This window comes from Oryzias latipes, chromosome 13 (genome assembly GCF_002234675.1).
Source record: "Oryzias latipes chromosome 13, ASM223467v1".
Taxonomy (NCBI): Eukaryota; Metazoa; Chordata; class Actinopteri; order Beloniformes; family Adrianichthyidae; genus Oryzias; species Oryzias latipes.
This window is the reverse complement of record NC_019871.2, coordinates 9,894,470-9,910,740: the sequence shown is the minus strand read 5'-3', so window position 1 is coordinate 9,910,740 and position 16,271 is coordinate 9,894,470. Positions and strand designations below refer to the sequence as shown.

The 16,271-nt window shown below is 39.1% G+C and overlaps 4 protein-coding genes across 4 annotated transcripts; all 4 read right to left on the bottom strand.

The window, feature by feature from the left end:
- Window positions 1–1,384: 1,384 nt before the first annotated feature.
- On the bottom strand, window positions 1,385–2,281 carry LOC101161497 (mu-type opioid receptor-like). Its single transcript, XM_004075564.1, has one exon. It carries the CDS (start codon window positions 2,279–2,281, stop codon window positions 1,385–1,387), a length of 897 nt encoding a protein of 298 aa, XP_004075612.1.
- A 332-nt stretch (window positions 2,282–2,613) lies between these two features.
- On the bottom strand, window positions 2,614–4,894 carry LOC101161256 (mu-type opioid receptor-like). Its single transcript, XM_004075563.3, has one exon. The coding sequence runs from the start codon at window positions 4,892–4,894 to the stop codon at window positions 3,995–3,997; it is 900 nt and encodes a 299-aa protein (XP_004075611.1). The 3' UTR covers window positions 2,614–3,994.
- Window positions 4,895–8,543: 3,649 nt separating this feature from the next.
- Window positions 8,544–9,978, bottom strand: LOC101160996 (mu-type opioid receptor-like). Its single transcript, XM_004075562.3, has one exon. It carries the CDS (start codon window positions 9,679–9,681, stop codon window positions 8,758–8,760), a length of 924 nt encoding a protein of 307 aa, XP_004075610.1. The 5' UTR covers window positions 9,682–9,978; the 3' UTR covers window positions 8,544–8,757.
- A 3,199-nt stretch (window positions 9,979–13,177) lies between these two features.
- On the bottom strand, window positions 13,178–15,058 carry LOC101160753 (olfactory receptor 4C6-like). The gene has a single exon (XM_004075561.4). The coding sequence runs from the start codon at window positions 15,056–15,058 to the stop codon at window positions 14,138–14,140; it is 921 nt and encodes a 306-aa protein (XP_004075609.3). The 3' UTR covers window positions 13,178–14,137.
- Between the last annotated feature and the right edge of the window lie 1,213 nt (window positions 15,059–16,271).

Below are 16,271 nucleotides of genomic sequence, written 5' to 3'. Positions count from 1 at the left end.
CTGTGCAGCCAAGGTGTAGTAGAGAATAAAAACCTGTTCTTGAACTCAAAAAGTCATCCGCCTCCTATGTTAACTAGGCCACTCTTGTCACATCACATTGTGACACACTGCTACACTGCCTTTCTAATGTGTGGATAAAAAGGGTAGAGTCTGGCCTGTAGTCAGTGTGGACAGCTCAGTTGGCTGGGTGTAGGACTGGTGAGCAGGAAACCTGGGTTTGCTTTCCAAAGTGAGCATTGGGCTAAAATCCAGTGAGGGTCCTAACACCCTTTGCATTGCTGCCTATCTGGGTCTTCCTGTTCCTCGAAATTACAGAGTTCTGTCAGGAAGGTCATCTGTGCAAATCAACTATCACTGATTTGCTTTAGCCCCCTCTAACAGGATTTGCCGAAAGGTGAACAACAGACCTGTAGTCAGTGTACAGTAAAAAGTTACTGCAGTGTTCCCCTGCATATTCTCGGTTTCACATTTTCGCTGATTTTCTTTCCTGTCACGTAAGTCCTCCGTTTCATCACAAAAGCTCAGACAACTCAAGAAGCATTAACAAGACCGAAGGAGGTGCTGCAGGGATTTCTGAGGAGGTGAGCGGAGATTAGGAGCACGCCGCCCCGACAGCTTCCTTGCCAGCTTTTAAAGAATATTTTACAGCGAGTAAGAGCTGGTTCCACCAGTTCCTGGATCGCTATAACCAAATTTTGTGTGACTGCGTGGAGAAATGGCGTCAGCTGACTCAGAAGCGGACGAAAAATATCCTGATACGCTGAGGAAGATAATCGCGGAGAATAATTGTCATTCAGATGAAAGAACGCTACAGTACAGTCAGTTGCTCTGAATTAAAAGAAAAACTCATTCTTTATTAAATGTTTGACAAAGCATAAGAAATGTTTCAGAAAGGTTTTTGATGAGTGAGGATGGGTGACGGACATTCTTGGCTGCTGGGGGTGGGGGGTTCTCCGTATCCATGGATTCGGCGTATTTGTCCCCGAACCCTAACCCCTACAAATGTTGGGAAAATACTGTATATCTGCATTTAGTACTTAACCGTTTTTTAATCATAAACATGTAAACATTCAAAACACTGAACACACAGCATCTAACTATAAACTAGTAAAAGTAACAAGAAGAATAGTGGTTTAGTCTGAATAAAAAATGAATGCTTTTAAGTCATAGTAAAATGCAGAATTTTACTTAAACAATCATGTTTAGTACATGTTACCAAAACCTGAATCAAAGCCGTCAAGCTATTTTTTTGGACTACAGAAATCTTGTCGAATTAAGTTTAAGTACTATTGTTGACACATACATGCATGTTTTTTCCCCCAGCCCATTTTCAATGAATGTCCATTTCATGTTTAAAAAGAAATTACCAAGTGTCTAAATATATCTAAGACCGGTAAAACTTTTTTAAAGCAAGAAAAAAGGTTTCATCCCTGAGGCCATATATCAGAGGACTCAGACATCGTGAGGCGAGAACAAAAACAACATAATTGCTGTATCTGACGATGAAAAAAAGATTTATATCAATTTGAAGAGCAGCAGCTTCTATGAAGGGACACCACAGCTGGATGAGGCAAAGCAGCAGCTGGAAAGCATGAAGGAGCACAGTTGTGAGTCCTCTTAAAGTTGACTTTTTATTTTCTCCTGATGCTGCTTTGGCTACCTTCATTAATTTGTAATAGGAGAAAACAATGACAATGCACATGATTAAAAAGAAAAACTGACTTACAGCTGACCTAAGATGATTGTGCCATGGGTATAATATAAATATTTCTACTGAGCAAATCATGTTTTGCTTGTAAACACTTGCAGAAGCTGATGCAAAAAACACAGAGAGGATGACAATGCAAGGAATGGAGCTGATTCCATGAATGATGAGGATGCAGTGCACCGTGTTGCGAGTGGAGCACAGCTCTGCGTGACGCAGGGGCATGCAGATCGCCACATACCGCTCCAGGGTCATTACTGTGAGAGTAATCGGTGTCACCATATTGTACAGAAGCACAACAAAAAACACAATGATACACAACCAAACTTCCATGACTACCCTCAAAGCTGTTAAAACTACCAGAATGTCAGACACGATTAACAAAAAGCTGTCTGACAGCAGCATTAGGGCAAACAAGAGGTAGCGAGCGCTCGTGTGAAAAGACGCTGTTTTTAAAAAGGTTGCAATCAGCAACATGTTGATCCAAAGAAAAATGATCACCAGGATCTGGACAATAATAACTGGATAGCCACTCGGAAGCCTCACATCGCCAACCACGGAGGTGTTACCTGCCATTATGTCTGTAGACTTATACAACAAAAGAAATAAATGCACAAGCAGTTTTTTTGATTGTTAAAGGAACATAAGTGTATAGTTTAGTCTCTTAAATGAAAAGAAAGCACCAAAACAATGAGATTAAAATGGAAAAGTTTATCTCAACATCCACATTGTTCCAGAAACAAACATCTTCCTCTGACATTTGAGCAAAAATGAGATGCTGCTGTGAAGGGAGCCTTTATATACAGGACATCTGAGATCAACATCAAATTAAAGTTTGCCGTCTGGATGTGATGCATCCAATCACCTTTAACAAAAAATTGATTTTTTTTTTTTTTTTTTTACAAAAGATGCTTTGTATCTTTCAAAAAAATATTCAGCTTTTAAAAAATATTAAAAAATAAAACAAGAATGTCATCAGAGTGCTTAAAGCAAACTAAAACAATCTTAAATAAATACACTTCATATTGGAACCTAAATCCGGGGCAAAAGTCACAAGTTTGTAAACTTGTGTATTTTGATAGACTTTTTTTATTGTAAAAACATTTTTTTGGGAACAACCATAACATCAGTTATTTTTTTAAAATAGATAGGTTAAAGGTGGAGATCTCCAACAAGAGGAAAAAATGGCAATCCAAATTTGTCTGCCAACAATGCTCTAAGGTGATGGTGGAAAATAAACCAGGTAAAAAATGGAAAACTTCACAATGGGTAATATGCACCACACTCAGATGTGTAACTCCTGACTCCTGGCAAGCCAGGTATTCCCTCACTGCATGGAAAAGGGTAACCAAGATGTTCCAAGATGTGATTTAATTTGTGAGTATTTCCTTTTTGCTAAGTGATCTCTAATCGACCGATGCCTCCCACCTGCCTTAAATGAACATTATGTGATAATAATTTAGAGAAAGAGGGTTCTTATTTGCTGAACCATTGGCTCAGTCATATAAATAAAATAAAACAAAAAAATATCTATTTCAAAAGAGCTAGAGTAATTATTGAAAATCTAATCTCACAATTTCATTAAAGATATTGTAACATGTCTATGTGTAATCTATTTGTGTGCTTGAAACTGTACACACAAATCTACATTTGTGAATCAGCTGTACCTACTGACCAAAATCACTATATTTAACATTAAATTGAATAAAAACATCTGCTCCTGTTAATCATTCTTATTGCTTATGTTTGAGTTAATGGGTTTTTCATACTCCGTGAAAAAAAAAAAATAGATAAAACTGCCTGTTTATAGGTTTGGTTAAGTTAAAAAAAAAAAAGAACATTGGTCAAAGTAAAGAAAAAGAAAAACCTGAATATTTATTATATATATTGTAGGTATATGTATTTTTAGGCAATTTGAAAAAAACATGACGATTTAACATTTGTGCAAATTATTACATTTTTCGAGTTCTATTTGAAGTTTCCATCCTAAAGTTGTGTTAAAGCAAGAGTATGAATATATAATAAGTTCAAAGTTAGAAAACATTTTGATTAAACCTCAAAAAAAATAAACTGTGTTATTCATCTGGTTAACATTAAAAAAGATTGACTTTAATGGTGGATTTCACATATTTTACAGCAGACATAGTTTAAAACTAGTATTTTCACAATGAATATAAAACAGTCCTAAATAACATGCTTTGTTGCTTCAAGTTGTTTTTTGATCAACCACACTCAACACATGCATGCACGTTAAGTAAAAAATAAGTAAATTAGCATTTCTAAATGAATCTAAGACCGGTAAAACTTTTTCAAAGCAAGAAAAAAAGTTTCATCCCTGAGGCCATAAATGAGAGGACTCAGACATCGTGAAGCAAGAACAAAAATGACATAATTGGAGTATCGGACGTTGGCAAATAGATTTACATCAATTTGGAGAGCAGCAGCTTCTATGAAGGGAATCCACAGCTGGATGAGGCAAAGCAGCAGCTGGAAAGCATGAAGGAGAACAGTTTTCAGGCCTCTTAATGAAGATTTTTTATTTTCTCCTGATGCTGCTTTGGCTACCTTCATCATTTTATAATAGGAGAAAATGATGACAATGCACATGATGAGAAAGAAAAACTGACTTACAGCTGACCGAAGATCGTTGTGCCACGTGTATAATATAAACACATTTACTGTACACACTGTGTTTTGTTTGTAAATACTTAAAGAAGCTGATGCAAAAAACACAGAGAGGATGACCATGCAAGGAATGGAGCTGATTCCATGAATGATGAGGATGCAGTGCACCGTGCTGCGAGTGGAGCACAGCTCTGCGTGACGCAGGGGCATGCAGATCGCCACATATCGCTCCAGGGTCATCACTGTGAGAGTAATCGGTGTCACCATATTGTACAAGAGCACAACAGCAGAAAATATAACACACAAGAAAACCTGCATAGTCAACTGAAATGATGCAAAAACCATCATAATGTCAGACATGAACAGCAAAAAGCTGTCTGACAGAAGCATCACCGCAAACAAAAGGTAGCGAGCGCTCGTGTGAAAAGACTCTGTTTTAAAAAAAGTCCCAATAAGCAACATGTTGATGCAAAGAAAAATGATCACCAAGATCTGGACAATAATCAGCCGATAGCTGGGCTGGCGCAGTGCAAAACCACCAGCTATTGAGCTGTTATCAGCCATTTTTCTGGAATACAAAATTGAGATTTCTTTGATTAAAGACAGAGGAGGAGACCTAAAAACTTTAGAAATACACTTTACAAATTCATTCTGTTCCAGAGATATGTGCTGACCCTTAAACAGAAATGGGACTCTGCTCTGTATGGACCCCTAATATTAAGCACTCAAGAACAACATGAGGCCATTGTTGGTTCTCTGGTGGCTCTTATGACACATCCTTTTTATCCCCCACAGTGGCTCTCCTCAGAGACTAAGTTAGACATTTCAACCCCTTTCTGTTATTCTTTGTGGAAAAAAAATGGAAAACCTACTACGCCTTCATTTTTTATGTTTTTTCTTTTGTCTGTCTTTCAGCAGTATGGATTTTTCTTTTTCTTTTTTTGAATCCCCAAATCTTACAGGGTGCACAAGTTGTCATTAAGTGCTGTTTTCAAGTGTATTCTCCCAGTGTGTAAGGGCTGTTGTGACTAATAAGGGTTGGAGACCACTGAACTACAATTCATTCTAAAAATGTACTTTTTCAGAATGGCTTTTAATGCTCTGTAGGCGGTGGCATTTTATTTTCTTTTATTTATTTTTAATTGCATTCATATTCATCTTTTGTATATTTTATTGCTGACTGCTTTTGGTAATTTCATGCTGTTTTTAATTATTTGGGGCGGCAGTGTCTCAGGCAGTTGAGCAGGTCGTCCAATGATTGAAGGGTCGGCGGTTCAATCCCTGCTCCCCCCAGCCAACTATGTTGTGTCCATGGGCAAGACACTTCACCCTCCTTGCCTCCAGTGTGGCTCCACTGGTGTGTAAATGTAGACGAATGATCCCGGTGATGGTCAGAGGGGCCGTAGGCGTGAACTGGCAGCCACGCCTCTGTCAGTCTGCCCCAGGGCAGCTGTAGCTACATCAGTAGCTTACCATGACCAAGTATGAATGTGAGTGAATGAATAATGGACACAATGTACGCGCTTTGAACGTCTGGAAAAGCGCAGATAAACCCAATCCATTATTATTATTATTATATTCTTAACTTGCCTAATTTTATACTTTCTTCTGTCTTCCTTTTATTATGAAGCACTTTGGTACACTGAAGGTGTTGTAAAGTGCTAAGAACAAAGCTTAATCCATCCATCCATCCATCCAACGTACCACACCGTCAACTATACATAACAAGTACATGTATCTTACATTAGCCTTACAAACATTTCATGATGCATTTACCTCATACAATTGTATGTTCCATTTTTAACAACCATCAAGGCAACTGCAATACACACCTGTGCTCACTTTTAATGTGCCTCCTCACTATGACCCTCTCTGGGTCCAGATAACCCAAAACCCAGCAGCATCCATGTGGATTAACAACGGTATGAATTTTTCTGGCGGCTTTTCACGTTGGCTTTTCATTGTTGTGCAGCACTTAATGTTCATGAAGTGTTGCATACAGATACAGTCAGTCCCAAACCTCTTTTCTTTGCATCAGAATCAGCTAATTTATGTGGTTTCCATAAGCACTTCACTGCTGTGCAGTGTTGCACATCAGTGCAAGGCTGCTTTTCTCTCCACTTCTGAATCCTCTGGAATTACGTTAATTAGGTCAACGGTTGAAGAGTTACGGTAGTAGAAAGAATTTAAACACTGGAGATAAAGATTTTGTGTTAAAGGGTTAAACGTGTAATGTCCTTGGCCTCAAGCCTTTTGGATCCAACACTACCAGTTCCTAAATTTTTGCTTTTAAGATCACCAATAGAAACCACACAACTCTTGATGGGGTGGCCGTGGTGCGATGTGGCTGCCACCTCAGAGGTAGAATGGTCGACCTATGATCTGAAGATCACAAGGAAGATCGCAGGTTCGTCTCCCGCTCTGCCTCCCTATGTGTTGTGGTGTCTAAGAGCAAGAAACTAAACCTCACACTGCTCCTGGTGGTTACAGGTTGGGATCAGTGTTAGGGTGCGATTGTGTGTGTGTGTGCATTGGTGAATGGGAATGTGACTGTAAAGCACTTTGGGCCTTCTTAGAAGGTAATAAAGCCCCACAAGTTAACACCACATACCATTTTTAGTATTTAACTCCTCCCTATAAGATAAAATCTGACCCCTGAGGACATAACTTGATAATTCTACCAGTTTTCCTGCCTGCCAAGAAGAAATGTCAATAGTTTACATGGATGATCAACACTATCAAAGTTTACATTCAGGTCCGGCAATGTCAAAATTTGATATTTTTTGGAGCTTTTGTGGGTGTAGATGTGACTTGACATTTGAAATGGTAAATGGTGTATACTTAAATAGCACTTTTCTTCCTTGCTTTGATGCCCTAAGTACTTTACACTCACGGTCCCATTCAACCATTGAATCAAGCACACACATTCACACATTGATGGCAATGTCAGGGGCCACAACTCACACAGACAATAACTTTGTGTCAAGGTATGTTTATTTTATTTTTTTATCACCACATTTCAATTTCCTGATCCAGCATTTTGCATTAGCAAGGACATATGCACTACTGAGGACAAGGTAAAAGGGAGAAATAACTCACATGCATTTATATAGAACTGACTGTTTCTGCAGTCATTTTTTGTCTACTTCACATTTTTGGCTTTGGACATTCCCAGCGTTCTGTCCTGCAACTCATGCACATTTATAAACTATCATGGGTGCACATGGAAGTAAAATTAAGAAGAGCTAAGGTCTGTCCCCATGGAACAAAGTTTTTCTGAGGGACTCTGAGCTGTTAAAGACTGTTAAGGTCAGCCCTGACAACACATCCACTGACAAACATCAAAAAACCCACTATTCTCCAACCTTGCTTGGTCCAAACAGGCAAACTGTTTGTTCTTTAGTTACCAGGCACCAGACACCCAGAGGGCAAAAATCAAATGTTTTCTTCTATCAGGACTCAAGTGAATTTGTCAAAAGAATATAAAAAAAAAAAACATGTTGCAATTGCACCATCATTGGGATGTTTCTCACTTTGGGTAACACCTTCAGTAAAATATTTAACCAAGAGTATAGATGCCTGGTAAATACTGATGACCTTATCAGGCCAGGCCAGCTTTTTATCAGATGCAAAGAAGTCATCTCCCAACCACAGAATTGGTTACATTCCTGGCAACCACAATCACATGTTTAATTCGACTGTGACTTTTTCATTTTCTTAAAAATAAAGAAGTTGAAAAACATTTTAAAACAGTCTCACTTTCCCTGGTTCAAATCATGTATTGTTTTTATTACTTTTGTCAAATCTAAGTCATTTCTTTGACAAGTATGAGATTTTCTTTTATCGACAAGAAGGTAGCAACAACTTTATCCACTTATGTACTGATTAAAATTCATCTTGGTGTAATATGTGGGGCCAAGATTCACATTTCTGCAGTGACTGCACATATTTTAAGTGGGTCCAAGGCTGAATGTTGTTTTCACATATTTAAAGTTAAAGTCCCATTAGCTGTCACATACCTAAGTGTGTGAAATTTGTTCTCAGTTAATCCATGCCCTGGTGGTAGTAGGGAGCTGCAGAAAAAGCCGCTCAGATAAACCCTAACCCAAGCTGTAATCCTAACCCTAACCCTCCCTCCGGGTCCGTGCAGCAAAGAAAAAAGTTGAGCATTGGCCGCATGCATTTAAAAAATTACGTGCATATAGTCACTTTCTTCATTATTTGCAGATTACTGATGACATACAGATAATTGTTTTCATAATGTTAAGTGAATATATCTGAATATACTTGAGGGAGAAATTTAGTCTATGACAGGATGATGCTGAAATGCACGTGGTGCAAAAAATGATTCTCTCTTTGCTTTAAATGTGACTTCTTCACAGTTGAATTTTTTTTTTTTTTTTTTTTTTTTTTTTTTGCAAAACCAGTTATTTTTTACTTGACTTCTGCAATCCAAAACGGAAAGAGCTTTTCAGTGCAAGAAAAAATGTTTCATCCCTGAGGCCATAAATGAGGGAACTCAGACATCTTGGAGCAAGAAAAAACATGATATAATTGAAATATCTTACATTAACATACAGGATCAGATTAATGTTGAGCACTGCAGCTTCTATGAAGGGACACCACAGCTGGATAAGACAAAGCAACAGCTGGAAAGCATGAAGACTTACAGTTCTGAGCCCTCTTTGAGTTGACTTTTTGTTCTCTCCTGATGCTGCTTTGGCTGCCTTCATTATTTTGTAATAGGAGAAAATAATGACAATGCACATAATTAAAAAGAAAAACTGACTTACAGCCGACCTAAGATCACTGTGCCATGTATATAATATGAACATTTCCACTGAACACACCATGTTTTGTGTAAAAACACCGAGAGAAACTGATGCAAAAAACACAGAGAGGATGACAATGCAAGGAATGGAGCTGATTCCATGAATGATGAGGATGCAGTGCACCGTGCTGCGAGTGGAACACAGCTCTGCATGACGCAGGGGCATGCAGATTGCCACATATCGCTCCAGGGTCATTGCTGCAAGAGTAATCGGTGTCACCATATTGTACAAGAACACCACTATTGACACGATTATACACAACCAAACTTGCATGACCACCCTGAAGAAAGATAATACCAGCAGAATATCAGTAACAACTAACAAAAAGCTGTCTGACAACAGCACAAGAGCAAATAAAAGGTAGCGAGCACTCGTGTGAAAAGACTGTTTTTTGAAAAACGTCACAGTAAGCAACATGTTGATCCAAAGAAAGATAATAACCAAGATCTGGACAATAATGACTCGATAGTCAGCCTGTCGCTGCTCAGAACCACCAACCATGGAGACGTTATTTGCCATTTAGTACAGGAAAAAAAAAGAAATACCAGTTCAGCTGCTATTTGAATTGTAATAGAACTGTAAAGTAGAATTTTGTCTTTAAAAAAAAGACAAAATATTCTCTTGAAATGGTTTAAATAAAAGGTTTATCATGACATCAATGTAGAAGCAACGTGTGTCTCCTTCTGATCTATCTCTAAGCAAAAGTGAGATGCTGCTATGAACTGAAGCATTAAATACAGAACATCTGAGATCAGCATCAAATGACGGTTTACTCTCTGGTGGATTTATTGTTACTTTCAGTTCAGCTCAGAGTTAAGTAACTTTCAACACAAAAAAGATTAACACATTTTTACAATAACTGACATTAATTTGTTACTTAACAAATACAATTTTAACTTGCTATGGTGTTGGTCAAATGTCACATAAATATCTTTGTAAAGAGTTTAACACCCTCTAAGTTTGGAATTATTCACTTCACAGGTTGAGAAATTCTGAGTGTTTCACTCCAAAGCAAGGGAAAGATGAAGACGAAGAGACCAATTCTTCTAGTTTCTTTAGTGATGTAAGTGATTTCACTTCTACTACAGCCACCAATCAATGTTCCATGTTTCTATACAGACCTTTGGTAAGTACGCTATGTCTGTGGACAAGCAGGTTAAATTCTGAATAGAGAGAGATGGAGATATTCTTTATTGATCCCACTTTGGGGAAATTCAATTGCAACAGCAGTTCAGTGCAAAATAGGAAAAAGAAGAAACAACAGCAATGTGCAAAAAGAATGAAAGGGTGTTTAAAAATGTGTAAAAATGCAAAACTAATGACATTTAACAACAAGAAGAATCTACACCTATATACACCTAACATAACATATGTTATTCGTTAAATAAAATAAAATAAAATAATATATATATTCGGATGGGCTATGGATGCAAGATAACTGGTTTGTACATGCATATTTAAACTGTGGCATTGTACAATCTAACAGCTGTGGGTATGAATGACCATTACTTCCTACATGGAGGGTTTAACAGTCTGCAACTGAAGGAGCTGTTTAGCGCCTCCAATGTCTGATGTAGTGGGTGAGAGGTGTTGACCATAATGGATGTTAGCATGGCCAACATCTTCCTTTCAACCACTTCCTCCACAGAGTCCAGTGGAAAGCCCAGGACAGAACTGGCCCTCCTGACCAACTTGTTGAGTCTCTTTCTGTCCTGGTGTGTGCCTTCTCCCCAACAGACCACAGCGTAGTGGATAGCAGACGCTACCACAGAGTCATAAAAAGTCCTTAAGAGAGGCCTACACACTCCAAAGGACCTCAGTCTCCTCAGAAGGTGGGGGCGACTTTGGCCCTTCTTATACAGGGCATTGGTATTGTGAGTCCAGTCCAGTTTCTAGTTGAGGAGAATACCCAGGTATTTAAAAATGTCCACTATCTCAATGTCCGAGCCCTGGATGCTCACCGGTGTGTATGGTGATGTTCTCCTCCGGAAGTCAATCACCATCTCCTTTGTCTCATTGGTGTTCAAGTACAGGTAATCACGCACACCAGTCCTCAAAGTCCTTGATGACTGACCTGTACTCCAGCTCGTTCCCCCCCGACACACAGCCACCAATGGCCGAGTCGTCAGAGAACTTCTGGAGGTGAAAACTGCTGGTGTCGTTTACACCTCCAGCTGGCCAGATGGTGTTGAAGGCGCCGGACAAGTCAAAGAACATGACCCTCACAGCGGTTCCGCTGTCCTCCAGGTGAGTCAGTGTCCGGTGCAGCAGATAGATGACAGTGTCATCCACCCCGATGTTCGGCCTGTAGGCAAACTGCAGCGGGTCCATCGCGGTGCTGACCACTGAGCGAAGGTGGCAGAGGATGAGCCTCTCCATGGTCTCCATCAAGTGGGAGGTCAGGGCTACTGGTCTGTAGTGGTTTGGCTCCTTAGCGTGCGCCATCTTAGGAACCGGAACCACACAGGAGGTCTTCCACAGGACTGGGGCCGTCTCAAGGCTCAGGCTCAGGTTGAAGATGTAACTGACCATGTCACAGAGCTGGTCAGCAAAGTCCCTGAGCAGTCTGGGTCCGATGCCGTCTGGACCTGCAGCTTTCCTGGTCTTAAGTCGCCTCAGTTCTCTCCTCACCTGATTAGAAGTGAAGCAAAGGGGGGTGGAGGTGAGGGGCAGAGATGGTATGGCTGTGGATGGGGGTGGTGTGCAGAGATGAGAGTGCTTGGGGGTGGTTGTAGCGGCTGAGCTGGATATATGTAAGTGGAGGGGGGAGGGCTGGAGTCAAACCTGTTGAACAACAGATTTAATTTGTTGGCCAAGCCCTGCTCTTCATCAGATGTCACCGTGCCTGCTCTCTGTCCGTGACCAGTGATGGTCTTTAGACCTCTCCACACCTCGAACGTTGTTGTTCTCCAGCTGCTCCTCCAGCTTCAGCTTCCTCCTGTAGCTGTTCTTGTCTGATTTGGTATTTGAGTTCATGCTGAACTCTCCTCTGCTCCTCTCTGTCGCCTGAAATAAAAGCCCTTCTCTTCGCCTTCAATAGGGCTATCAGCTCAGGGGTCACCCAGGGCTTGCTGTTGGAGAAACACCGCACCCTCCGAGTTGGTGCAGTGTTATCTACACAGAAACTGATGTAGTCAGTGGTGCAGTGGGTCAGGCTGTCTATGTCATCCCCATGAAAGCTGCAGAGTGTCTCCCTGTCAGTGGTCTGGAAACAGTCTCTCAATCTCGGAGAGGAATCTCGGAGAGAACTGAAGCTCAGCCCGATTAGAAATGGCAGATTGACAGAGGCGTGGCTGACCGACCCCTCTGACCATCACGGGACATTCATACACATTCACACATCAGTGGAGCCACACTGGAGAAGTAAATTAACCATTATTGGAAAGAAAGAAACAAGTGAATGGTGTCAAACTGCAGGAAACAGTGGAGTTTAATATAAGTGTTGAAAAAGCAAAAAGTGAAAACTGACAGAAAGTGAAATATTTTAAAATATTGATACAATTATCACAGCATAAATAATTTATATATAATTAAATTAATCAGTACATTAAAACAATCAACTGAAAATGGATATTTAGCTATATGGGAAGATTGTGCTCTAGAATTTAGTTTAGTCCGTTTTGTTTCTTAATTTCTATCTCCTCTCAGTCACACCAGTTCTAAATGGCCAACCATCCACAGCTGTCTTCATTTCATTTAATTGTCTTCAGTGTTTTTAGGTGTCTGGTTTTCAGTTCATGTCAGGTCATCTTTTTATTAACTATTTTTATTGAACCTTTATTTAACCAGGAAGTCCCATTGAGATTAAAAACCTCCAAGGGAGTCTGTATAAAATATTCTAACATTATTTTATCAATGACATTTCAAAACACAAAAAAGATCCAAATATTGCAACCTTAAAAGACTACAGCAGTCAAAATGACTGCATTATCTTTACAGGGGGTGTCATTTCTCTATTTGATACATTTTCCTGATCTTATTCCACTTTAATCTTTTTTTTTTGTTTGTTTTTTTATGCTCTCTGAAGCTAAAACCAAGTCATAGCTCTTAAAGAAAGACAAAAGACCAAATATATAAAATGACAACAGACGCTGCCATGAATTAGAAAAGGACTGATTAGATGAATATTCCATGAAGAGCAACAAAACAAAAAAATTGGGCTACAGTGTTTTGGAGACTGTAGATCACTCAATTAATTCAGTTTTCATTTAGTTTACTTGTGTGTTTTTACCAAACATCTTTCTGGTTCTGCTAAATAGGACAGTTGATGAATTCTACCCAAATGGCAGTTTGTTTTCTGTCTTTTTTTGTTATCAAAATCAGACGAACAGGTGCCTTTAAAAATCAATCCTGGATAAAACAAAGACATGAATTGATATTTCTTCACTTGGCCTTAAGTTAAATAACCTGAGTCAGTCACTATTCTTAAGTTGACAAAATGGAGCCTTTAATATGTTTGTTTATGTAGGCCTCAAAGCTACAATCTGCATCCAGTATTACCCCCCATGTGGCTGATATTGTCACCTATATTTATATTTCTACTGAAAAGGGACTCTGTCTTTTTTCCCCTGAAGACCAACAAATAAAACTTTAGTTTTGTCCTGATTCAGCAGTAGAATGTCCTCTCCCATCTACATCCCAATGTCTAATATGCATTAGGTCCAATGCCATCAGGAGACACAGCAACTTAAACTTTAGTGTTGTTTGCATGAAAATAAAAATTATGCCAAGTCTCCTTTCATTTTGCATTTAATAGAATAGTTTCCATCAATGTTCGTGTTCAGTGTTGTACATTTTCTGGCTTTTTGCTTTTTTAATACAGCAAGAAAACGTTTCACAATTTTTGACAGGATGGTGTAGAACTGCACATGCAGCAAACAAAAACTGCTTTGTTGTTTATAGTTTAAAATCGTTGCTTAAAGTCTCATAAATGCTTTTCTTTTCAAAGGTAGAACTATATTTATACAAGAAGAACTTAAGTTTTGCTTTTCTTTATCAATCCAAAACCAATAGTGTTTTTCAGAGCCAGGACAAATGTTTCGTCCCTGAGCCCATAAATGAGAGGACTTAAGCATCTTGGTGCAACATAAAACATTACATAATTAAAGTACTTCATTTTAACATACAACATCAGATTCTGTTTAAGCACGGCAGCCTCAATAAAGGGACACCACAGCTCAATAAGGCACAGCAGCAGCTGGGAAGCATGAAGACTCACTGTTTTAAGCCCTTTCTGTGAAGACTTTTTATTCTGTCCCGATGCAGCTTTGGCCACTTTCATTATCCTAAAATAGGAGAAAGCAATAATAATAAATGTAATATAAAAGTACAGCTGACTTAAAGCGGTTCTAAGTTGGCTGTGCCATGTAAGTAACATGAACATGTCTGCTGAACACACCCTGTTTCCTTTGTAAAGGCTTAAAGGCGCAGAGGCAAAAAACAAGGAGAGAATCACGACACCCTGAACTGAGCCGATGCCGTGAATGATGAGGATGCAGTGCACCGTACTGCGAGTAGAGCACAGCTCTGCGTGACGAAGGGGCATGCAGATGGCCACGTATCGCTCCAAGGTCATTGAAGCAAGAGTGATTGGTGTAACTGCACCGTACAGAAACACAATCATACAGAGCACAATGCAAAATGGGACTGGAATCGTCATTTTATAATAGTACAAGACGAGAAGAAAGTTAGACATGATTAACAGAAAGCTGTCTGATAGCAACATGAAAGCAAACAGGATGTAGCGAGCGCTGCTGCGGAAAGACTGCTTTTGAAAAAAAGTCACAATGAGCAGCATGTTCACTGAAAAAAAAAAGATCACTAAGAACTGCACAATGATGACCTGATCATTTATCTGTCGCAGCAATTCATTTATACTTGAGCTGTTAGTAGCCATTTGCAGCTTATTTCACCTGGAAAATGAGATTCCAAATATTTCACACACTAAAATGACTTTTTATTGTTAGCATTTCCTATAATCGCAGTAACAGCATGCATCTACCAAAAATCTAATTGATTTGTAATTGTCTGTCTTTGCTCCGAACATAATTCTGTTGAGCATAAAGAGCGGAGCAATAGTTAAACATGCACAGCATCAGAAACAACATGGACGAATGAAAACAAAATGAGAGTTGACTTTAGGCAGATCAGTTTTAAAGCAAGCATGTCACTTTATCATCTGGAAAGAAAAAGGTGTGAGGTTATTGACCACCACTGCATTAACAAGAATGAAAACCTGTTAAGCCTTCAAAACTACGCCTTCAGTTGTCTTCAGTGGCTTCCTTTACACAAAATGAGCAAACGGGTAAAAGGAAGCACAAACCTTCAGTTCAAAATCCATTTAAATTAAAGACAACAGGAGGATGGACTAGTTCTACCCTATCAGTAGTCTCCACGTACCATCTAATCCAAATGGGATTCATCATAAACCAAGTTCTTGGAATCCTAGATGATCAACAATCTTACTGGATGAAAAACGTCTATGTTAATAATATTTAAATGGTAATAAACAGTCATTGTTTACCTTGTTTGATGAAGAATATTTTTATAAAACACGTTGGTGTTTCTTGAAGGGTTGATCAACATTGATCTCAGGGCACAGAACAGCATCAAAACAATGCAGCTCTGACCTGTCTCAGGCCATACAACGCTGGTCGCAACTTTCTTTTCCAGTTGTAGTAAAAGGTTGTGCTGAAGAAACTCAGTTAAAATATTTTAACGTAAATCAGTCTACAAGTGTGTTCACACATCAGTCTCTGTAGGCTTTATTATTATTAAAGTGTAATATTTAGTTTTACACTATCTAGTTCTCTTTTGGAAAACCTTGTGGTGTTTTTATATGCTGCAGCTTTTGGCAGTCAAATGACTACCGGAGGCAGCTTCAAAAGGGAGGAATTTCCTCATGCTAAACAGTCAAACTTTACATCAAATTAAAAAATATGTAGATAAATGGATACAAATGCACATTTAAACGTGCACATAGACATATTTCTGGTACTTAATTACATTACATCCTCCACACCCGACATGTCTCTGAGTTCCTTATTTTATATGAAACTCTGCATTCCCGACACAGAACCCCAGAAAGCCAGCTACAATAACAATAATTT

Bases quoted from the DNA above. Each gene is read 5' to 3' on its own strand.
- LOC101161497 (XM_004075564.1), bottom strand. From the start codon at position 2,281: ATGGCAGGTAACACCTCCGTGGTTGGCGATGTGAGGCTTCCGAGTGGC.
- LOC101161256 (XM_004075563.3), bottom strand. From the start codon at position 4,894: ATGGCTGATAACAGCTCAATAGCTGGTGGTTTTGCACTGCGCCAGCCC.
- LOC101160996 (XM_004075562.3), bottom strand. From the start codon at position 9,681: ATGGCAAATAACGTCTCCATGGTTGGTGGTTCTGAGCAGCGACAGGCT.
- LOC101160753 (XM_004075561.4), bottom strand. From the start codon at position 15,058: ATGGCTACTAACAGCTCAAGTATAAATGAATTGCTGCGACAGATAAAT.